At 41.3% G+C, this 26,182-nt stretch overlaps 2 protein-coding genes across 3 annotated transcripts in view; both read left to right on the forward strand.

The window, feature by feature from the left end:
- Positions 1-26,182, forward strand: part of LOC126473439 (solute carrier family 22 member 7-like) — a 555,641-nt gene that overhangs the window by 113,247 nt on the left and 416,212 nt on the right. The gene's annotated exons all lie outside the window — the stretch shown is intronic.
- The window catches only part of LOC126473440 (solute carrier family 22 member 13-like), a 68,371-nt gene that overhangs the window by 5,609 nt on the left and 36,580 nt on the right, over positions 1-26,182 (forward strand). The window contains exon 2 of the mRNA XM_050100487.1: positions 14,386-14,607. Within this exon, the coding sequence (XP_049956444.1) occupies positions 14,386-14,607 (222 nt within the window). The remainder of the gene's footprint in view (positions 1-14,385; positions 14,608-26,182) is intronic.

Here is a 26,182-nt window from a genome sequence, read left to right on the forward strand (position 1 = left end):
GTTGGTAGGACATGTTCTGAGACATCGAGGGATCACCAATTTAGTATTGGAGGGCAGCGTGGAGGGTAAAAATCGTAGAGGGAGACCAAGAGATGAATACACTAAGCAGATTCAGAAGGATGTAGGCTGCAGTAGGTACTGGGAAATGAAGAATCTTGCACAGCATAGGGTAGCATGGAGAGTTGTATCAAACCAGTCTCAGGACTGAAGACCACAACAACAACGGCGATGTAAGAAAAAGCCTCAGAATAATGGTTCCTTTTCGGTACTACAGCGTCGACCAGTGATGTGTTTTATAATCAATCCCAGAGACGTTGTTCAATTTAAATTGATAATTTGTAATCTCTGATTCAGTCAGCACAGATACACGACCTTTCATTTCTTTAAACAAAGTTTATAGTATTTTAATCTTTGTCAAGCATTTTATGTTTCAGATATTTCCTTAATAAGTAGACGACAAGCCCTACCTTATGGTCTTTGGTTTTATGTATCATACTTTATGTATCTCACTAAGTAACTTAAAACACCGTTATTTCACTTTTTGCGTTTTACTTTTGTACAAGACAAAAACCGGAAATTTGGAAAAATATGTTTTTCACACCATTTCACTTCTTCACATTTCCAAGATAAAATATTTGTTTTCATATTTTGCAGTATTATAAACTCAGTCACACACAACGTATTGCTGTCGTGATCCATGTTGGGTCATACGACAAATAAGATTTTAGGACGAAATAAAAATGTCAACTCAACGTTGTAGTAGTTTAATTATACATCTTTTTCATATTTTCATTTTTACAATTACGTTAATAATGGTGGAAAATGGAATCTTCCAGCAGTTGCTGATCTTCGTTGAAGGTGTCACTCCGGCCCCTGTTCTTTCAATATGAAACACAAAATATTAACATTCTGTAAATATTTCATAGTTTGTAATGAGTAAAAACCATTTAATTATATTTTAAAAGAAATATTTACATTATAGATAGCAGTGTGACCGAAAACACGTCACACTACATAGTCTATATGATTTCAAATACCGTATGTCTGATGTAGACGTGAGGTGCCTAGGCAACAAGTGCGAAGTTTTGTTTGATGGGCCAAAACTGCCCTGAAAGAGTATTCTACACCTACATCTACATCTACATACATACTCCGCAATCCTCCATACGATGCGTGGCGGAGGGTACCTCGTACCACAACTAGCATCTTCTCTCCCTGTTCCACTCCCAAACAGAACGAGGGAAAAATGACTGCCTATATGCCTCTGTACGAGCCCTAATCTCTCTTATCTTATCTTTGTGGTCTTTCCGCGAAATGTAACTTGGCGGCAGTAAAACTGTACTGCTGTCAGCCTCAAATTTCCTCAGCAGCGGTTCACGAACAGAACGCCTCCTTTCCTCTAGAGACTCCCACCCGAGTTCCTGAAGCATTTCCGTAACACTCGCGTGATGATCGAACCTACCAGTAACAAATCTAGCAGCCCGCCTTTGAATTGCTTCTATATCCTCTCTCAATCCGACCTGATAGGGATCCCAAACGCTCGAGCAGTACTCAAGAATAGGTCGTATTAGTGTTTTATAAGCGGTCTCCTTTACAGATGAACCACATCTTCCCACAATTCTACCAATGAACCGAAGACGACTATCCGCCTTCCCCACAACTACCATTACGTGCTTGTCCCACTTCATATCGCTCTGCAATGTTACGCCCAAATATTTAATCGACGTGACTGTGTCAAGCGCTACACTACTAACGGAGTATTCAAAAATCACGGGATTATTTTTCCTATTCATCTGCATTAATTTACATTTATCTATATTTAGAGTTACCTGCCATTCTTTACACCAATCACAAATCCTGTCCAAGTCATCTTGTATCCTCCTACAGTCACTCATCTACATCTACATCGACATCTACATCTACATCCATTCTTCGCAAGCCACCTGACGGTGTGTGGCGGTGAGTACTTTGAGTACCTCTATCGCTTCTCCCTTCTATTCCAGTCTCGTATCGTTCGTGGAAAGAAGGATTGTCGGTATGCTTCTGTGTGGGCTCTAATCTCTCTGATTTTATCCTCATGGTCTCTTCGCGAGATATACATAGGAGGGAGCAATATACTGCTTGACTCTTCGGTGAAGGTATGTTCTCGAAACTTTAACAAAAGCCCGTACCGAGCTACTGAGTGTCTCTCCTGCAGAGTCTTCCACTGGAGTTTATCTATCATCTCCGTAACGCTTTCGCGATTACTAAATGATCCTGTAACGAAGCGCGCTGCTCTCCGTTGGATCTTCTCTATCTCTTCTATCAACCCTATCTGGTACGGATCCCACACTGCTGAGCAGTATTCAAGCAGTGGGCGAACAAGCGTACTGTAACCTACTTCCTTTGTTTTCGGATTGCATTTCCTTGGGATTCTTCCAATGAATCTCAGTCTGGCATCTGCTTTACCGACGATCAACTTTATATGATCTTTCCATTTAAAATCACTCCTAATGCGTACTCCCAGATAATTTATGGAATTAACTGCCTCCAGTTGCTGACCTGCTATATTGTAGCTAAATGACATGGGATCTTTCTTTCTATGTATTCGCAGCACATTACACTTGTCTACATTGAGATTCAATTGCCATTCTCTGCACCATGCGTCAATACGCTGCAGACCCTCCTGCATTTCAGTACAATTTTCCATTGTTACAACCTCTCGATATACCACAGCATCATCCGCAAAAAGCCTCAGTGGACTTCCGATGTCATCCACATGGTCATTGATGTATATTGTGAATAGCAACGGTCCTACGACACTCCCCTGCGGCACACCTGAAATCACTCTTACTTCGGAAGACTTCTCTCCATTGAGAATGACATGCTGCGTTCTGTTATCTAGGAACTCTTTAATCCAATCACACAATTGGTCTGATAGTCCATATGCTCTTACTTTGTTCATTAAACGACTTTGGGGAACTGTATCGAACGCCTTGCGGAAGTCAAGAAACATGGCATCTACCCGGGAACCCGTGTCTATGGCCGTCTGAGTCTCGTGGACGAATAGCGCGAGCTGGGTTTCACTCAACGACGACACCTTCCCGTACACCACAGCATCATCAGCAAACAGCCGCACATTGCTATCCACCTATCCAAAAGATCATTTATGTAGATAGAAAACAACAGCGAACCTACCACACTTCCCTGGGGCACTCCAGATGATACCCTCACCTCCGATGAATACTCACCATCGAGAACAACGTACTCGGTCCTGGCGGATTGCGGATGTGGCGTTGCTTACTGGTTCAGCGATCCATCAGATTCCAGCCACCTCGGTAGGCGGTGTCCAAAGGAGCGGGTGTCTGACGCCAGTGTGTGGCCCTACGAATAAGTGTTTGTTCCACAGGCCAGTTCCAAACGGCACGTTTACCGATAAGGTTTCCAGCAGTAATGTCACGCGGCGCTATATTAAGCGCTGTTGTTTATATTGGCCCTGACAGGTGTAGATTCTGATTTCTCAAGTTTAGTCAGCTCTCTTCTGCTGTCTTTGATGGCCTTTTCTCCATCGGCTCTGTCACTCTTCTGTCCGTATGACAGACGAAATATCTATCTTAAACTATCTGTGAGGTTCAGGTAGCGTATCGATGACTAGCGCGATGAGCTTCTGAAATATCCCATTGGCATCCTAAAACAGGTTCAGTATCTACGATTTGTTGCTAGAATGTTATCCATTGACCCATGTGAAGATCGTGTTGAGGAGTGTCTTTGTTAATATCGTACCCTTGACTAGGCTCAGTCAAAAGCAGCTGTACGAAGAGGGAAGCCACCCTTTGGAGGATCTTCTTCATTGTGACGTAGGTAAAAGTTTTGCAACAGGGATTCCTTATAAGTGCTGAAGAACCAGGCAAGGACATCATCTGATTTGCTGAAGCTGCTGTAAAATTCACTTTTTTCTGAATGAACTTGTTTGGCAACTTCTTTAGGTCTCTGACTGCTTTGAACATAATCATTCAGCTCATCCTTATAGACATGAGACTGATACATATGTGTCAGCAATGATGTTGACGTAACTTCCACCCATTCCAGCATACTACTTCCCAAAGGATGTGATTTGGTATGTCTCAGAGAGACAGGCATCTGCTACAGTTTATGAAGTCCTTAAAGCGGTGCACGATGGATATACGTTAACACAATGATCACAGAACGCGTCACCAAAGCATCTTCCCACAGTTACGTCTAATTTATTTTCAATTCCTACTTTAACGCTTCCACCGACGACCTATAACGGCAATCGCTGCTAACGTTATACCTCTGCGAGGAATTTTTGATAAGTTGACCCTGAGATACAATAATAGAAACAGAACAATCAAACTGGGATTCGTTTCCGAAACACTCCAGCAGAGTATAACCAATAGCAAACGGTGGATCAGGAACAGACGTTCTCCCAGCACAAAAGTTGTAACACTACATATTAAGAGCGGTCGCTAGCCTAATTAGGGTTTCTTGTGTCAAGCAAAATGATAAAGCACAAGGCTAACCTAACCTTCGTTGACACACACACTAAAGTCTTTCGTTACATCTGTTCCTACTACAACACAGTAACCCAACCTTGCAGATAAATGTGCTACTAACAAGAAAATGGCCAATGAGATAACAGTAGCATATGCCTCTCAATAACATGTACCTTGAATGAACCAGCTGTAACAGTTCATAAAACCAGTTAAATGAAACTAGTACCAATACCGAACAGGGAAAAGCTTGAAATGATTCTGAATTTAAATCAGGGGGTCTGCTAATGATCGTAATCAATAACTTCATCGCTTAGTACGGGGTCTCTATGCCTGTGCTATAACCAACTTGCATTAGAGTAGATAACATAGTAAATATTTCTTTCTTAAACTCAGTTTGAAGCAACCAAACAGAATGCAGGTCTAGCTACACTGGCTCTGAAGCAAGCCTTTGCATTGCTTCATTAACTAGCTAGCCTAGTACCCTAGGACCCTTAAACTTTCATGGATTGAAGAACCATGCTCATTAACAAAACCACACCAGCATGTATGAGAAATGGAAAGTATTGTTATCATTAATTATTAATTTAATAAAGCATAACAAACTATAACTATTTAAGTAACAAATGCGCTTTGGTAAGCAGTCTTTTTACCTACTCAAAAGTATTATTGGCTTTACAAATGACAACACATCATTAAATTCAATCTGAACCACTTTCTCATAATAAATCAGGACATCTGAAATTAAATTCGCTAGTATAGGATTCCTGTCCAGGTTTGTGATTTGGGATAATCACGGGTGTACGATAGAGTTTTTAGCAACACCACAATTACTATTATAAAATCAACCAAATTTCACAAGTACCTGGTCCATTTACAGAATGCCAAATATAAACAATTTAGTGGAAGGCTGGTGGTTCTGGTGACTGGTAACCTGGCAGTGATGGAATCACAGCAATACTGTTGGCCTCGCCGTGTTACATATTTTCTTGGCGTCGAAATTATATTTTTATAGGGCCAAAAACCATGCCATGATAATGGTATTAGCAAATGCAGCATCCGAGGCCCATAAACACTGCCCTTCAGCTCTTCCGGCATCAAAACTCCAGGAATATGAGCCACAACTATCCGCTGCTGCTAGCGAGGTGTTAACCACAGCACGGCTCAACCCAGACTCGTTACCTGTCACAAAGGACAAGTTTTGCCACTTGCGCGCCAGCCACACCTTTCCCACTCTACCAGGCTACGTTCGGAGCTGCTCTGCTTCCCCACATCTTTTACATTCAACACTACGTTCCCTAACTGTGGACCAACTCATTTACAGTATATTACATACCAATCATTCCAGTAGTTATTTAAATCCACAAGCATAATTTAAACAACATCGTTCAAAAGTTTCACATAACCGAAATACGTATACAAAGTCAAAGAATTTCCGTGACAGATACAACATTATACGTAAGCAATACCACAAATTGACATAGAAATATCGAGACAGATATAAAATAGGTCAAAAATAGGTGTTACACTGCAGTGCAGCTGCCATGTGAGGATCCTGTTTCTCATACTATGTGCTAAACTTCAACGAAGTTTCTAATTGATTGATAAACTAGAAATGAGCATGAAGGAAACAAGCACTACTAATTTCAACTTAAAAAGGAAACATAATACTTTCAAACTACATGTACGTATGATTACACTACAAGCATAAAATCTTTTAAGCTGACTGTAAGTCGGAGCAGAAAATTCACTCGAAGATACTAGCAAAGAGAATACAGTCGCCGTTATGAGCAGTGAATCCAAGTTCGAGTTCTTTAAGAGATTTTCATTTTTCACCACATATTCATTACATTGCATGCTCTGCACTTGGTTCACTCTCAGTTACTTTTGTGTCATTGTGTTAACACTGGTGTCTTCCTCAACGATTTATTCATCTAATTTCAATGAGTTTAATTAATTTAAGAGAGAATAGCATCAGAATCTTACTACTGCGGAGTTCTGTGATGAGTGTGTAGTATGCAGTACCCTGTAGAAACACAAAAATGCCGTATACACTCAATCCTGAGAGATGGAGTCCCTTTTTCAGGATTAAATGCACAAAATAAGAACCTAATTTTGATACACAGTGCCCTGTGAACACACAAACATTCCACATACACTCAGTCTCTAAGATGGAATCCTACTTTTCAGGATTAAATGCACAAAACAAAAAGACAAGTTTCATACTGTGTTAAGTATAAGAACGATACAACATGGGCCTCTTTAATGGTTAGTTCAAAAAGTTGAGTACTTTAATGTGTCATAAGAGTATCACTTGATAAAGCATACTGAGCATAAATTTTGAATTATCACAATAACAGCTCTATCCATCATCACAGGACAACCTTCAAAATTTTCAAATGACTGTTACAATGTATTTCTTAAATAATTCGTACGTACTATATTGTAACGTGTGGTTTAGACAACATAGAGCAAACATTTGTAAAATACGAGGGCATTTCGAAAAGTAAAGATACAATGGCTCGCAGTCCTTAAATAGAAAATTTATTTAGAAAACATCAGTTACATCTTATTAACTGGATTACTTGTTATTTTTCGACATAATCACCCCCCTTATCCAAACATTTGTTAAGTCGGTGCACAAGCTTTTGTATCCCACAGTCATAGAAGGTTCTCGCCTGTTGCCAGAACCACATTTCAACTTCATCTTTGATCTCTTCATCGTCGTGGAATGATTTTCCACCAAGATGTGACTTCAGGTAATGGAAGACAAGGAAGTCGGTGGGCACAAGGTCCGGGCTGTATGGCGGATGGTCCAATATGTCCCATTTTTTTTCTCTGGACTGGAAAGAAACATGCGCATTGTTTTAAAATGAGGCCGCATTCATTGTCAATACGTCCCAGAGATGGCAGCACCATACGGCAGATGGAATTTTACCGCCAGCGGCGAGAATGAGAACTGTTTGAAATACTTAAAATGGCGACATTTTCCTTACTTGAACAGCATGCAATAATTCGTTTTCTGAATTTGCGTGGTGTGAAACCAATTGAAATTCATCGACAGTTGAAGGAGACATGTAGTGATGGAGTTATAGATGTGTCGAAAGTGCGTTCGTGGGTGCGACAGTTTAATCAAGGCAGAACATCGTGTGACAACAAACTGAAACAATCTCGGGCTCGCACAAGCCGGTCTGACGACACGATCGAGAAAGTGGAGAGAATTGTTTTGGGGGATCGCCGAATGACTGTTGAACAGATCGCCTCCAGAGTTGGCATTTCTGTGGGTTCTGTGCACACAATCCTGCATGACGACCTGAAAATGCGAAAAGAGTCATCCAGGTGGGTGCCACGAATGCTGACGGTCGACCACACGGCTGCCCGTGTGGCATGTTGCCAAGCAATGTTGACGCACAATGACAGCATGAATGGGACTTTCTTTTCGTCGGTTGCGACAATGGATGAGACGTGGATGCCATTTTTCAATCCAGAAACAAAGCGCCAGTCAGCTCAATGGAAGCACACAGATTCACCACCACCAAAAAAATTTCGGGTAACCGCCAGTGCTGAAAAAATGATGGTGTCCATGTTCTGGGACAGCGAGGGCGTAATCCTTACTCATTGCGTTCCAAAGGGCACTACGGTAACAGGTGCATCCTACGAAATTGTTTTGAAGAACAAATTCCTTCCTGCACTGCAACAAAAACGTCTGGGAAGGGCTGCGCGTGTGCTGTTTCACCAAATCAACGCACCCGCACATTGAGCTAACGTTACGCAACAGTTTCTTCGTGATAACAACTTTGAAGTGATTCCTCATGCTCCCTACTCACCTGACCTGGCTCCTAGTGACTTTTGGCTTTTTCCAACAATGAAAGACACTGTCCGTGGCCGCACATTCACCAGCCGTGCTGCTATTGCCTCAGCAATTTTCCAGTGGTCAAAACAGACTCCTAAAGAAGCCTTCGCCGCTGCCATGGAATCATGGCGTCAGCGTTGTGAAAAATGTGTACGTCTGCAGGGCGATTACGTCGAGAAGTAACGCCAGCCATTTTAAACACGACCTACTCCAACCAGAAGCAACGTTCAACTGCCGAACGACCGCAAGGAGAAACTAACGGTTCAAGGTTAACACCAGTGTTGCCAATTTGCTCGCCAAAACTCTTCTGTTCCTCTGGCGTACGGTGTATCTTTACTTTCCAAAATACCCTCGTATAACTTAAATTAATAATAAATACCTACTTCACTCTACAATGCACACTGCTGGAACAAAATAGTACATCCTTTTAGAGATTTCCAAGTCACCCAAGATTCATTGTTGCAACAGTGCATATGCAGGCCATGAAACTATTACATTTACAGATCAACAGCAAAACGATTCTGAGGTACCAGGTACCGGCCTATGCTGAAGCACCGATATTAGTATGTGGTGCAGCTTCCGCAGGCGGCAATGCAGGTGCTGACTCGGCATCCAGGCGATCGTACAGATGGCGAATACTGTCCTGGGATACGTTATGCCACGCCTGCTCGACCTGTTCACGTACTTCTGTAAGAGTTGTCGGCTGACGAGTCACTTCTTTTCCCCTCGTACGCCACACGTGCCCCATCAGAAGTAAGTCCAGACATAGTGCTGGCCAGAGAAGTTGCCGCATGCCTTGCAGAGCACACGGAGTTTCGCTGGCAGTAAGTGACCGAGCATTATCCTCTTGGAAAAGCATCGCCTTCCTGTTGCAAAAACGGCAGAAGAATGGGTCTAACAACATTCTCCAAAAACGATCGCTGGTTAACATCCCCAGCAAAAACACCAAAGGTGAATGTGAGTTGTAGGTTATTGCAGCGCAGACCATAAGCCCTGGGATGGTGCCAGTCTGTCTTGGACGAATGCAAATCACTTGCGTGCTGGCAGGATCTACATTCATCTCTGGAAACCGCAACGCACCACTCCATCTTCAAAGTGAACCTTTGACAGTACCAGTCGAGCCGTGCACGTCGATGCCAGGGGCCGAGTGGAAGATGGGCTGGAGTTGTGTGTGTCTGCAGTCCCACTGCTAAAGTGCGCGTCATTTACGACGGCGGCCGAATTTAGGTTCGTTCTGCGCATCTGACGTCACGAAACACAGTCATCCAATGAACAGAGAACGACATTGCCAGAGCTCGAGTGCAGTGCAGAGCACGGATGAGTGTCTTCAGTTTTAGAAACTTTATTTAAAGTAATTGAACAAAAGCAATGTCTTGATAGCAGACTTTCTATGAAAGAATGTTTGGAAAAAGCATTCTTCATACCAATTGCTTCATATTCTATTAATTAATTAAATCAAACAAGCAATAAGCCTCCTAATTTAGGCGATATCAAGGAAATTCATTCTCACTAACCGCTTTTTCGCAATAAAGAACAGCGGTAATTGTTTATTTCCTGATGTACTTCGACGAAATGTGGGTAATTCATAGTCATACCAACAATGTTTGTTGGTATTTTGCGTGACGCTTTAAAGTCCTCAAGGAAGTCTATTAGATGATGAGTTGCATTAGCATAATGGTTAAGGTGTTTGGCTGCTAAGCAGAAGGTGGGGAGTTCAAACCTTGTTTGGTGTTTAATATTTTCTTTATTTAAAAACAATATCGAAGTATCTCACTTCATGAATTTTATTTGTTTGAATGTAATTTTTCGAAATTTCCAGTGGCAACTAAAATCGACCATATGGAAAGTATACGCTGTGGACTTTTACCTCTGCAAACTCTTCAAAATTTCGTGCAATGGTTTACTACATTCAATACTGCACAGTAACTGCGTTGATCATCGAAACAAAATTAAGCCATTTGTGGGGGGAAGGTATCAGTCAAGAAGATGTGTAAAAATCAAATTTTTGGGCCAAACAGTTTCTGTGAAATCGAATGATAAGTGTGTCAAAGCAGTCGGAACACCATGTGTCTGCACAGGCGAGCAGTGCAGTGATGGCAAAATCGCGCACAGCGTGGAATGCGGGGATCACGTCTCTGTAGCAGCGAAAGGGTTAATGGGGCCGTGGTGGCTTTACGTCTGCGCGCTCCCCCCTAAACGTAAGTCTGAACTATACTATACTATGGCTCTGCTTCTCTTGGCGCGTGCAACTGGCAACGCAGCAATCTCCCGCGTCTGGGTGGCCATGAGCGAGCCGCTAAGATAAAAGAATTTAACCATAACAGCCGATTCGCGACAGTTCGTCTTCACACTTGTGGCTCCCAAGGCCTCTCATCTGTGCCGTGGTAGCTGTACCGTCTGCCACTGCTGCCCTTACAATATGACGACCCTGGCGGGCGTCTGTGATGTGTGGACGTACAAAACCTTGTCTACGGGCGTGATAACGTTCACGTGACCACAGATACCATCATCGTTGCGCAACTGACGCAGCACATCCAACTTGTGTGTGGCAATTCTCCGAAAGGACCATCCCACCACTCGGAAGACCACAGTTTGATCCCTTTCAAAATCGCTCGGTAGCTTGAAGGAAGCACAGATGCGTCTCTGTGGCATTGTTGCCTGTTCACTTCACACTTTTGCACCACAGTGAACCTTCTGGCTGAGGGCATTCCCTACTAAAGGGTAGACACAGATGGCGCACTGGTAGAAACGCCACTATGCGGTCTGTTGGCGGACGACGTTGAAACCATTACCATTACATATACTGTCCCCCAGGCGGCATATGCCGTCATCGGATCGACGTTTACGTCGTCTTTTCTGGAATAATAAATTTATTTCTGGCAGTGTACTTTCTACCAAAATTAAAAAAAAAAAAAAAAATGCTCCTATCATATCACAAAAAGGAGAATATGTCCTAGGAAGAGTTAGAGATGCAAAAGAAGGCTTATCTTCTTTACGAGTTAATCCTACTTGCCCAACGAAATCATCTCTTTTTCTTTATATCTTTGAGTAAACAACTAGCTGTCAAACTTGATTTCCTACAGTTGTCACATAGTAAAAAACGTATTATAATAAACATGAAACAGCAAGTTATCGAACCACTTTAAAGCGTTGTCGAAAATAATTTTACCAGTAACTACAGACAGCAATAATGATTTACTCAGAGTTGACAAATGACCATCTGAAATGTCAGGACGTGTACTGATGAAAAAATAAAGCCGAAATAAGCTTACATATTAAAATAAAATATCAAGCACCATACTCTTTTCCAGTTCTCTGCAGTCATTTCTCTTAGCTGCAAGTTGTTGGCACACCTGAATCTCATAATTTATGGGTCAAAGTCCGCTATCCTCTGCCCAAAATCTAAAAAAATCGTCAGCCATTGCCAGAACAGTTTTTTTTTTTGTCTTCCGAACCATGTTACTCAGTTAGGTATCGTTAGACTGGTTCCGCTACAGTTACCTACCTGGTATGATTGAGCATGTACAGTATATACCACTGTATCCTCAGAGTACAAACCTCACCCCCACCAAATCAGGGTCATATCCCACAGGAGTTTTTTGTTTTGTTTTTATTTTTTTGTACTTTTGATTATTTTCATTATTTTGCTTTACATTTTTAAATTTTTTATAATTTTATTTAATTTCTTTATTGTTTTTTTATTTTTTGCTACATTGTTACACACATTTTATTCACATATGTATGAGATTATAAATGCAAAAATTTGAAAAATAACCATAAATACTTAATACAGTGCACAAAATAGCAGCAAACATAAACATGATAAAAACGAGTCAAATAATTTCCGAAATTTCTGATTGTAAAGTATGTAAATAGTTCATATCACTCATATAAACTTACGAAATGACGGCATTACATGGATAAACTTACTTGATAGCTTCGTACATCGCAAGCTGAATGATTCGTGCAACAAATAATAAACTACTCAAAAGCATACACCTTGCTGTTTTCTCGTATCTTAAATTTTTGTCATTGTTTATCTAAAGTATGCACTAGCAAAAAATTGAGTGTTAAGAAACTGCTGCTATAAAAATTCACGTGAATAATTTTGGCGCTAAATGTTACAACAGCCAGTCCAAATTAAATGTGAGTATGACTGGCTTCAATAAGCAAGGCACTGCGGAAAAATGTGTGCAGAGCAAAATCCTATCATCTTTCCAATTCCGTGCGAAAATCGACAATCTTAAGCTTCTTTTGTCCGAAAATAAATTTTCTAGGAGATAGCATAAGAGCTTTTGATGAAAACGTAATAAAGTATTTTCTATTGGTTAGAAACGAGGTGAACTTTTTCTGACAGTAATTTTTATAGCAATTTTTGGGTTGGTATAATTTTATGTGTTGTCACTGATAGAGCTTTAAATTCTCAATCAAATAGTACATAATTTTGTACAGGGCTGGAGGTAATTCTCATTTGGTACATACATTGTTTTCTTGTTCAGTCGCTTGTTTCAATCGAATGAAACAACTAAATGAAATTATTCTCTGTGGTCGTATCAGCTACATCATTGTTTTCACCCACTCTCCATGCTTGAGTCGTTTCACTTAATATGAGACAACCGACAGACACAAATCTCTGATGGTTACCTCAGTCGTATTTATGTTCTTACTCAGTGTCTGAGTTTGAGAGGTTTCATTTGCATACTTATTCAGTCTTCTCGGTTACAGATGAATCATGACTAGTTTCGCCAATCACTTTGGAGAAAAATAAGGCACATTATTTCAAGGAAAGGTGAATGACAAGTATATTTCTAAAAACGAAGTATTTTGAAAAGTAAGGTATTTATTGATTGGCATTAAATATGGATTTTTGGTTGGTTTTGGATGGTTAGTGACTGACAGTACATGGTAAATTTACGTTGAATGAATTGAACAATCACTTTTTTATTTACATTTATTGAAACTTTGTCTCTCTGTTTCCGCTGGTTTGCACCGATGACCAATCACCCTTTTTCGGTAAATGCTAAGGTGATGTGAACGTGAAGTACGTAAGATAAAAATTTTTAAATTGATGTAATCCCTTGCTTTCGAAACATATACTGTCACTTGCTGGAAGCCTGTTTTTGCGAGAAATACTTCTTAATTTTCTTTGAATTGCTTTAATTAATACAGATTCAGGGTATGAATCCTGTGCAAATACTTTAAATCGATTGTGTTTGCCTTGAGGATCATTTTCTATCCAGTAATATGGTTTATTCCATCCTTACGCCATTGAGAATTTCGCAATTGTGATCCAAACACAATGTTCACTATTAAGTAAACGCCTCTTTATAAATATGCATCAGAGCCGAACTAATAGTTACTTAACGGCACTCAATAAAAGTCAAACATCGAAATGGCAATAACGGTGACGACCAGACTGTAGCCAACAATAAACGTTTAACACTGGCCAAAAGATGGAATATTCGCACTCAAAACGGAATGCATTGTTTTCCAATAATAGACTGAATCGATTCCTTTTATTGAGTTGTTCCTATCACTGCTTCATCATGATGTGAACATACATTTTGTTACTGAGGGATATCTACTCAGTTTTTCGGAGTTACAAAGACTGAAGTGCATAGGTACAATGAAAATTGTCAGTGAATGAGAATATATATATATATATATATATATATATATATATATATATATATATATGTGTGTGTGTGTGTGTGTGTGTGTGTGTGTGTGTGTGTGTGTGTGTGTGTGTGTGTCTAATGATGAGGTATGAACAAATAACGGAACATTAGTTTCCGTATTGAGCTCACTTTTTTTCGACTATGAACATAGTAAAGGAATTTTACTCAATTGATAAATTATTCTTAAGCTCGAAATGTAAAGGTTTAAATGTCAGAACATATAAATGAAGTTTTCACTGTGTTTTCTCTATGTACTAAGGTGACACATCTAATATTGGTGTAAAACTGATCAGTGGACAAATGTTCCACTACTACTACTACAACTACTACTGTTATTAGTACTTACAGGTGTTTTTTGTGACAGTTGGTTCCCCGAGTCTCCACGCTGGCTGGCGTGCAGGGGTCGCGAGCAGGAGGCGCTGGCCGTTGTGCGTCGCATAGCAGCCACCAATGGCTCCACGGTGCCGCCGTTCGCCCTGCAGGTGATCCAGACTGTGGGCAAGAGCAAGACAGACAGGAGGGGCTTCCTCAGCATCTTCTCCAGCTTTAACCTCGTCAGGAACACAACACTCCTCATCATTGCCAGGTGACTCACAGAATAACTTTAAGACGCGTCTTTGTTCTAGTAGAACCTAGAAGCTTAAGGCTGGCACACGTTATCTGCAGTCTCTCCAATTTCCTGTTTCAAGAGAAGCGCTATAGTGTCATGAAACACACGAAACCTTCCTAATTTCCTTGCAATCTACTCAGGGTCAAAGATGACCAAAACTATGTTGTGTCACAGGATGACAACTTCTAACTTCAGTGCTGCACATGTGGTGGTGGAATGCAGAGGCGGGGCAAGCTTACATGTATAAGAGGCGTGTGATGTGAACAGCAAAGACGTTAATTTGGAATGCAATGGTGTTAGTTACCATAATGATCACCTATAATAATCAATACAGCTGATTGCTTTTCAAATAAATGCAATAAAAACTTTCATTGCTCGCAACAACTATTTTTCACTACCAGAGTTATGTAGACATGTGCACATAATATCGCCTACAATTTAAAATTCTAAAGCTATTTTCACTACATGAGAGCCAGCATATTATTATCATAAAAACTGAATTTCAATTAAAATCACTTTTAATTTGACCTGATTGTCTGCAGTAGTTGTGCAATACTGTATGAGCAACTATCGTCTGTCTTTTATTACAGTAATCACTCGGTTGAAAATAAACTGTAAATTTAATTAAAGTTCTCTCCTTCTGACTGTTACTTTCACTAATGACTTTTTATGGTGAAAGGAAGAACCCTGGTAACGGTTAATGACATCTACATCTACATCTAAATCTACATGGTTACTCTGCAATTCACACTTAAGTGCCTGGCAGAGGGTTCATCGAACCATTTTCATACTACTTCTCTACCATTCCACTCTCGAAAGGCGAGTGGGAAAAGGAACACCTAAATCTTTCCGTTCGAGCTCTGATTTCACTTATTTTGTTATGATAATCATTTCTTCCTACGTAGGTAGGTGTCAACACAATATTTTCGCATTCGGAAGAGAAAGTTGGTGATCGAAATTTCGTAAATAGATCTCACCGCAAAGAAAATCACCTTTGTACTAGTGACTGCCACCCCAACTGGCATATCATATCAGTGACACTCTCACCCCTATCGCGCGATAACACGAAACAGGCTGCCCTTCTTTGCACTTTTTCGATGTCCTCCGCCAATCCTACCTCGTAAGGATCCCATACCACACAGGTATATTCCAGCAGAGGACGGACAAGTGTAGTGTAAGCTGTCTCTCTAGTGGCTTTGTCGCATCTTCTAAGTGTTCTGCCAACAAAACGTAGTCTTTGTTTCGCCTTCCCCACAATATTATCTATGTGCTCTTTCCAATTTAAGTTGCTCGTAATTGTCATTCCTAGGTATTTAGTCGTATTGACAGCCCTTAGATTTGTGTGATTTATCGTATGTCCAAAATTTATCGGATTTCTTTTAGTACCCATGTGGATGACCCCGCACTTTTCTTTGTTTAGTGCCAATTGTCACTTTTCGCCAATGGCCACTCAGGTCAATGAAGTTTCTCTCCACAAGTTCGTTCTTTGACTGAACATAGTATAATGTTCCAAAAAGTTACTAAGACGCTAGCATGCCTATTACACAGGTACAAACCACTGCTGGATCTCACTTTGCGATGCGTTGCTTGTGGTGCGAAATAGTGATTGTTATGAGGTCCATTATTGGCAACAGGCTCTTCTTGAGTAGCGAGCAGTTAGAATAAATTAGGCCCACACAATGTTCCTCATTACTTCCAAAATCTTTTTGTGACCATATACTGTGCCCACATACCTGCTCGCCCACATATAATTTGCCCTGCCACATTTTACAACACCATTATCGATGCAAAACTCTCTGGCAATTGCACCTCAACACATACATCTGTTGTGCACTATATATGTTTCGCAAATACTTCTCTCCCTTCACATCTGCGACTGCGTGCACTCGCGCCAACGATTTTAGTTTTAAACAAAATTTTACACAAAAGATATTCTGTGTGCTTTATACAATAAAAACTTCCCTGACATGGCCAACGTATTTACAATGATTTGACATGAATAATTCTTGTTGTTGTTGTGGTCTTCAGTCCTGAGATTGGTTTGATGCAGCTCTCCATGCTACTCTATCCTGTGCAAGCTTCTTCATCTCCCAGTACCTACTGCAGCCTACATCCTTCTGAATCTGCTTAGTGTATTCATCTCTTGGTCTCTGTCTACGATTTTTACCCTCCACGCTGCCCTCCAATACTAAATTGGTGATTCCTCGATGTCTCAGAACATGTCCTAACAGCCGATCGCTTCTTCTAGTCAAGTTGTGCCACAAACTCCTCTTCTCCCCAATTCTATTCGATACCTCCTCATTAGTTATGTGATCTACCCATCTAATGTTCAGCATTCTTCTGTAGCACCACATTTCGAAAGCTTCTATTCTCTTCTTGTCCAAACTATTTATTGTCCATGTTTCACTTCCATACATGGCTACACTCCATACAAATACTTTCAGAAACGACTTCCTGACATTTAAATCTATACTCGATGTTAACAAATTTCTCTTCTTCAGAAACGCTTTCCTTGCCATTGCCTCTCTACTTCGACCATCATCAGTTATTTTGCTCCCCAAATAGCAAAACTCCTTTACTACTTTAAGTGTCTCATTTCCTAGTCTAATTCCCTCAGCATCACCCGACATAACCTCGTTTTGCTTTTGTTGATGTTCATCTTATATCGTCCTTTCAAGACACCGTCCATTCCGTTCAACTGCTCTTCCAAGTCCTTTGCTGTCTCTGACAGAATTACAATGTCATCGACGAACCTCAAAGTTTTTATTTCTTCTCCATAGATTTTAATACCTACTCCGAACTTTTCTTTTGTTTCCTTTATTGCTTGCTCAATATACAGGTTGAATAACATCGGGGATAGGCTTCAACCCTGCCTCACTCCCTTCCCAACCACTGCTTCCCTTTCATACCCCTCGACTCTTACAACTGTCATCTGGTTTCTGAACAAATTGTAAATATCGTTTCGCTCTCTGTATTTTACCCCTGCCACCTTCAGAATTGGAAAGAGAGTATTCCAATCAACATTGTCAAAAGCTTTCTCTAATTCTTACTTGTCCTATTAAAATACATTACATTTTCATAAACACTAATTACTAACAAAATTCACCAAGACATGTATTTACAAAAAACGGTAATGAACTCGAGAAATCAAGGAGCTGAAATGTACGTGAGGTAACAGGTTGTAGTGTTACAAGCACTCCTAACAGAACCCGTTAGACAGGCTGACACGCATCTCCCACGGTCCGTGGTGACTGACAGAAAATGTGCAGCCGCTCAACGTCTGTTTCAATGTTCACTAGTGATCTACCACGACGCCATTTTGCTACCGGGATTCCGTGGTCGTCCATCGATCCGTGACTCCAGAGGTGTAGCATCACCTGTATCGCGACACTCCTTCCGGCCACCTTTGGCGCCATTGTTACCTAAAGAAGGGAAACACCTATCACCCTCCTACCTCCTTTACGCCAGTCTGTTTCTCGATCTTAGTGAATACACTGAAGTGGGAGTGTCCCGCTCACCTTGTAACGCCAGTTCCCCTTCTTACTCTTCCCATCTCACCCTCCTCCAGTTAGAGACCGACACCTGTACAGGTGGTAAAGAATGTGGCGCGCCCTGAAGGAATCGAATACGATCAATGTGGACGATTGTGGTGCGAGTAGGGAGCTCGAACTTTTACTTGGCGCTGGTCCTGGCAATGGGCCTAAATTTCTTTTTCGTTTTCCTGTCTAGGATGTAAGAGATAGTCAACATCGTCCAGTGTCCTACACGGTACTTGGGTAACTTGGCATTTCGTTGTACCAAACACTCCTCCTCTTTTAGGTCCCTCAAATGTACCTTTTGCACTTGCGCCACACTGTTGGTAAGGTCTCCACAAAATTACGCACTGATGCTCCGTTTTTATCTCCAATGGTTTGCTCAAATGGTGATGGCATCTGGCGGTTGTACACTATCTCGTATGTTGAGAACTTCGTGTGCCTTCAAAGTGTACGCTGTCACTATGTAAGGTACCAGAGTACCCCCAGTAGTTATGATGACGTGATTACTCAGCATCTTTTCTATTGTTCACATACTGCAACACGTGTTGTCTGTGTGTCCACCACCAGTACTGTTGGGCTTATGTCACATTGTTGTTCCACAGGCTCAGTGCCCGGTCAACACATTATCATGCGCCTCTTTTATAAACTTCATTTCACCCCGTGACTGGTACCACAATGCAAAGTCCGAGACTGATATCTTTGTGTATGACCTTCCATGCCCAAGGTACTGTGATTGTGTTACGAATACTTGGCTATCTACATCAATAACTTGCACATTATGCCATTTTGCAAAAGTGATACTCGCACATATTTTCCGACTCAGGCGATTGGAATTTTCATGGGCCTTAACAGGTCGATGAGTCACCTCAAAATCAAACTATAACTCGTGTGATTAGTATTTCATTAACTGTCACTCCTTTGCCGACTTCCAGGTAAGTAATTTCTTACCTCCAGAGAAAATTCTCCTGTCACCATGACAGTGGCAGCGTTGGACTTCTCACCGTACTGTGTGTGTTTATGCAAAACGTGCTGTAGTACTCGGAGAGGCAGCACCGTTATGGGTAACAAACAGTTAAGGGAATTTTAACTTAGCTTAGATATATTCTTCAACACAAATTAAATTTGAGGCAGTATTTCCATTAAGGGAGTCACTAAACCACTATGCTGCGTACTCAATGAAAATAACCCTGTTGCACACCGGAAAATATTTGAACTGAAAAAGTATTAAAGTTCTATTCCTTCAGCATGTAGCATTTTCTAATGGAAGGAAAGATGACAGCAGACAAAGATGCCTACCATGCTTTTGTAGGAAACAAAGAACAGGTTCGTATTTGAAATGCACTCGAGGGAAATCAACTTACAGAGGCAACTACGTAGCCATGATATTCTTGAGATTCATTGATAGGAGCTGCATAAACAGTAACGCTTACCAGTTTTGCGACAGAAACTCGTAGCGTCGACGCCGGGTGTGTGTGGATTATCTCTGACGAACGTCTATACCACAGTCTCATGGTATGACAGAATTCATAGCAATGCTGAATTGTTCAAGTCTGACAGACAAGGTAATGGAGGTTAGAGCAAGCTGTTCGTAGCATGGCTGTACTATGTTACGCCAGTGTTCATATTAATAAAGAACTAATAAGCCACGATAAACGGACGAGAAAGGAATGGGATTAGACTGAGCAACGAATGAGAGGGAGCACATGTCTTCATCCATTTTATAACCTTGGTAGTGTGCCTCCATACCTAAAAGCACCCCAGCAGCTCTTTTACTCACGCGATGTGTTGAGTGCTATTGGCAAGGGATTTCAAGTTGATTCCGTATTTCTAGATTTCCAGAAGGCTTTTGAAACAGTACCTCACATGCGGCTTGTAATGAAACTGCGTGCTTATGGAATATCGTCTCAGTTATGTGCCTGGATTCGTGATTTCCTGTCCGAGAGGTCAAAGTTAGTAATAACTGACGGAAATTCATCGAGTAAAACAGAAGTGATTTCTGGCATTCCCCGAGGTAGTGTTATAGGTCCTCCGAGCAGCCCTCTTAGGTTGTTTGCAGATGATTCTGTCGTTTATCGTCTGGTAAAGCCATCAGAAGATCAAATCACATTTCAAAACGATTTAGATCTGTATGGTGCGAAAATTACCGACTGACCTTAAATAATGAAAAGTATGAGGTCATCCACACGAGTGGTAAAATTAATCTGTTAAACTTGGGTTGCACAATAAATTAATCAACTCTGAATGCAGTAAATTCAACTAAATACCTGAGAATTACAATTACGAACAACTTAAACTGGAAATAACAGATGGAAAATGTCGGGTGAAGACGAACCAAAGTCTATGCTTTATTGCAAAACACTTAGAAGATGCAATAGGTCCACTAAAGAGACTGCCTACTCTACGCTTGTAGGCCCTGTTGTGAAGTACTGCTGCAGATGGAATTAACGGAGTATGTCGAGAAAGTTCAAGGAAGAGTAGCACGTTTCTTATTATCGAGAAATATGGGAGAGAATGTCAGGGACGTAATACAGTAATTGGGATTGACATCATTAAAATAAAGACGTTTCTCTTTGCAGCGGGGTCTTCTCACGAAATTTCAATCACCAACTTTCTCATCTGAATGCGAAAATAGTTCGTTGACGCCAACCTACAGGGGAGAAACGATCATCATAGTAAAATAAGGTAAATCAGAGCTCACACGGAAAGATATAGTTGTTCGTTTCTCCCACGCGCTCTTCGAGAGTGGAATAATAGAGAATTATTGTGAAGGTGGTTCGCTGAACTCTCTGCCGGGCACTTAAGTGTGTTTAGAGAGTATACATGTAGATGTAGAACCCTGCAGATATACACGACTAGATGTTACGCCCCATTCACTTCCTGACTTGACACACAACCTAGCACATGGCTGCTCGCACCACATGACTCAACAGACTCCTTTTCATATTCGGTTGCTGACAACTACTTCAATCGACTCTATGCATCTTTGATATTGTGATTCTTCAATTTCTCCAGGCGTATTTTATGACGAAATAAATCTCGGGTGAACAGCCTGGTATGAGTGTGCATAGGAAGCGCCTGACGGAGGAGCGGGAGGGAGACTGTCCTATATACAGGGCGAGTCACCTAACATTACCGCTGGATATATTTCGTAAACCACATCAAATACTGACGGATCGATTCCACAGACCGAATGTGAGGAGAGGGGCTAGTGTAACTGGTTAATACAAACCATAAAAAATTCACGGATGTATGTTTTTTAACACAAACCTACGTTTTCTTAAATGGAACCCCGTTAGTTTTGTTAGCACATCTGATTATATAAACAAATACGTAATCAATGCCGTTTGTTGCATTGTAAAATGTTAATTACATCCGGAGATATTTTAACCTAAAGTTGACGCTTGAGTACCACTCCTCCGCTGTTCGATCGTGTGTATCGGAGAGCACCGAATTACGTAGGGATCCAAAGGGAACGGTGATGGACCTTAGGTACAGAAGAGACTGGAACAGCACATTACGTCCACATGCTAACACCTTTTTATTGGTCTTTTTCACTGACGCACATGTACATTACCATGAGGGGTGAGGTACACGTACACACGTGGTTTCCGTTTTCAATTACGGAGTGGAATAGAGTGTGTCCCGACATGTCAGGCCAATAGATGTTCAATGTGGTGGCCATCATTTGCTGCACACAGTTGCAATCTCTGGCGTAATGAATGTCGTACACGTCGCAGTACATCTGGTGTAATGTCGCTGCAGGCTTCCACAATACGTTGTTTCATATCCTCTCGGGTTGTAGGCACATCACGGTACACATTCTCCTTTAACGTATCCCACAGAAAGAAGTCCAGAGGTGTAAGATCAGGAGAACGGGCTGGCCAGTTTATGCGTCCTCCACGTCCTATGAAACGCCCGTCGAACATCCTGTCAAGGGTCAGCCTAGTGTTAATTGCGGAATGTGCAGGTGCACCATCATGCTGATACCACCCACATACGTCGACGCATTTCCAGTGGGACATTTTCGAGCAACGTTGGCAGATCATTCTGTAGAAACTCGATGTATGTTGCAGCTGTTTGGGCCCCTGCAATGAAGTGTTTGTTACAACACGCAACTGAACGTCGGACGTTTCAAGCGTCAACTTTAGGTTACAATATCTCCGGATGTAATTAACATTTTACAATGCAACAAACGGCACTGATTACGTATTTGTTTATATGTTCAGATGTGCTAACAAAACTAACGGGGTTCCATTTAAAAAAACGTAGGTTTGTGTTGAAAAACATACTTCCGTGCATTTTTGTATGCTTTGTATTAAACAATTACACTAGCCCTTCTCCTCACGTTCTATCTGTGGAATCGGTTCGTCAGTATTTGAAGTGGTTTACGAAATACGTCCAGCGGTAACGTTAGGTGACTGACCCTGTATACCTGGCGCCGGCCCACCGCCGGTCAGTACATCAGCGCACCTGATGATGGCAACGGGGTCGATTGCGGAAATATTGTGTCCTATGCAAACTCATACCAGGCTGTTCACCCGAGATTTATTTCGTCATCTTTCATCTTGTTCGGCAAAATTTTTCCCTAACCTACCAAAAGGCGTGCAAGAGGAACGACAGCAGCCCTGTCCAGTTTCCTGACAAAGAAAAATCCACATTGTCCATAAAATTATGTATCTATTGACATAGCTCCTGGGTTGACACGATTATTATTTCAAAAGTTGATGAAATTAATTGATAGATAAATGGCATCAAACGATTTCCTCGGCAATTAGAGAACACCGAAGGCTTGCGTAATCAGGGGATTGTCGTCTCGGGCGGGCGGAGTATTTTTCCGAACCCCAGATTAATTATTCCTGATATTTCGCAAGACGGCGAAAATCCACAAAGACTCACCAAACTGTTGTTCTGAAATTTGTGCCACATATACTTTGCAAAAGAGGGACAATAGACCATCCGAGGCGTCTCACTTTTCTCAAAATTGTCCAGTAACTCTAGTAACCTCTGAGCTACGAGGCTGTGCTTCGCTGTTCAGAACGTAACTGCCACCTTAGTTAGGTCTACTGCGGGGTCTGCTTTCCGCTGACCTTGGTGTAGCGCCCAAGTTAACAAAAATTATTAGATTGGTGCTTACCATCTCAATCAGCTGCAGTTCTATTAGACTGGTGCATAAGCTCACATTTTTCTATTCTTTTTTTTCCGTATCGGTAGTCTCGTTGATGTAGTTCACTGTTCCTATTTAAGTTTACATATTATGACTTTGCCATTTGGAGATAGTGAGTGGTGCTCTGCACGCTAGAAAATGGAGTGCCAAGTGGAGAAATGGCAACATTTTCCACATAGTCTGTAACCTCCCGCTCACTTATCGACCTTAATGACAGTAAAATTTAAACCGCGTGTACCTAATGGAAATTTGAAAAAAGCTATCGTCACCGAAGTTAATCTGTCGTTAAAGAGGGAGGAAAGGGTTACATCTAAATGAAAGGAAAAATGCAAATGAAACTGATGAAAATTAATTTTGAAAAAGTGTAAAGTTAATAAAGAAAGTAAATGTGCGGTCGTTACGTTAAAAATTAACTGGCGTTAATTAGATACTTGAGATTTGGGGAAAATTACGGTCGCCAGTCCTATGGACAACTACTATAATAACTGAAAATGAAAGATTAATGCACATATAATTAGCACTAAAAGCGTGGCAACTGAAGTTTGACACGTGTTGTGTGAAAACTGAATGTTTGTCAGAAGTAATAAATTTTGCTACACTCTGACTTAATTTAGCAGAAGAATTAATAAAACCAGGAAATTGAAAGTTAATTTAGTGACTGGAATTAATAGTGATCTTTGTTCTGAAGCACTACGAACTTCAATAAAATGAGGTTAGTCTTGGGCTACCTCAACAATCATTTCGTGCGGTAGCGTTCTCGCTTCCCACGCCCGGGTTCCCGGGTTCGATTCCCGGCGGGGTCAGGGATTTTCTCTGCCTCGTGATGGCTGGGTGTTGTGTGCTGTCCTTAGGTTAGTTAGGTTTAAGTAGTTCTAAGTTCTAGGGGACTGATGACCATAGATGTTAAGTCCCATAGTGCTCAGAGCCATTTGAACCATTTTTCAACAATCATTTCAAAAGCTACTTGAATCTATGCAATTTAGAAATAAGAGATTTAATTTTGAACTTGAATTAAATGATTCTGAACAATTAACAATAGTAAAATTTAGTACGTACCAAGCTGAGCTGCAGTCACAGGTAAGCTAAAATATGGTAACAAAACTCGCACTCTTAATTTGTGCTTGTGTAATCTAAATATTGTAGCCAGCTATGAATACTTTAACTGAACTTTGAAATTAAAGCAGTGAAATGGAATCATATTACTTTAATGCTGGCGTTTGAATTTCAACGGCCCTCGGGTTCATTCCGGAAAGGGAAGGGACCCTGCTTGGTAATGCAATTGGGACAATGAGCAACAAAGGTTCATGCAAAGTTGCTGTAATTTTGAGAATGGAACAATTTTAAAAGCTGAGGTCTGTCATACAGTTCTAAAACTTTACGCGCTTCCAGTCTTCCTTGTTGGTTGGTTGAAGGTTTGAAGCCGTCGATCGAGGAGGTGGCGACAGTCACTCATTGTCAGCCGTCGCTGTTGCAGAGGCTGGATGTTGGCGCGCCTCCTTCTCGACACGGTCACCAGGCGAAACGGGCTCTTGATGTGCGCCAGCTAATGCTTCCCGTCCGCGCCACCGTGTCAGAAACTATCACAGCAAGTCGAGCGCAATTACATGCTGCCAAACCCCGAAAGCGCGGCAACTCGCGGGAGCGTCACACAACACACCTGCTCCACTGCACCACCCCAGCCAGACTCCCTCTGCTCTGTCCGCGCTCCACGCGGCAGAGTTAACACTACCAAAGATCCTAAACACTTTGGTTCTCCACACGACCTATCAATGTAGTCGTTCGATAGCATAGTTTTCCCTAGGCCAGACCCAGCATAAAAATACAAATAATATTTACAAAACAAACCAATTATACATCGACATAAATGCATATATATATATATATATGTATATATATATATATATATATATATATATATATATATATATATATATACAAATAGTAAAACAATTACAATATACAAAGACAGAGAAACGTCATATCTTCAGGTAACAAAATAAGGAAAAAAATTTATAGTACAATAGATGGAAATAGAAGGATATGCATTTCTGGCATTACAAGTCTGCCTGAATTCGATAGAGGGTGACAGCAGCGGAGGCAACCAGAACCATTTGTTCCGTCAGTGGGGACAATACCACTGGATAGAACACGGTAATGAAATGGTTTTCTCGTTTTAAGCAGGATCTTTTTCACATTCACCACGTTTAGGAAGACATGCGGGGTTTGATGAAAATCGTTTAAACGCATACAATACCCCACATCGGTGTACTCGAGAACTGGCAAATGCTATGAATTGTGATCTCCTCCATTGTGCGACATTTGCAATCGGACGTATGGGTAACGAACGAATGTTTCAAGCTAAAATCACAACAATCAACGGGTGGGCCGTATGTGCATATCTGCTTGCCCGTCATTTACTGGCTCGTGAACAACAACGGCCTTCCCTACCCTGTATCGTTACTGATGAGAAATGTTGTCTTCATGCTAACATGGGGAAAAGAAAGGATTGTTTGAGACCAGACAAAGCAGCAGCGGCCCTTTCGAAGACCTGCACGCATCCACAAAAGGTGAGGTTACACAGCCGGTGGAATAGCGATGGTGAAGTGTACTACGAATTGCTTCCCCACCGCATAACCATTACTGCTCACATTTACTGTCAACAGCTGAGATGTGCTGCAGACGCAATCCAAAAACGATGACCAGGAAGACTGCGCGAAGCAATGTTACTCCACGATGAGGCCTGTCCGCATTCCGCTAGACTGACAAAAACACTATACAGGAGATGGATTGAGAAGTCACTCCATGTCCACGTTATTTACGTGATCTTGCACCCTCAGATTTTCACCTGTCA

This window comes from Schistocerca serialis, chromosome 4, assembly GCF_023864345.2.
Source record: "Schistocerca serialis cubense isolate TAMUIC-IGC-003099 chromosome 4, iqSchSeri2.2, whole genome shotgun sequence".
In the NCBI taxonomy this organism is placed as follows: Eukaryota; Metazoa; Arthropoda; class Insecta; order Orthoptera; family Acrididae; genus Schistocerca; species Schistocerca serialis.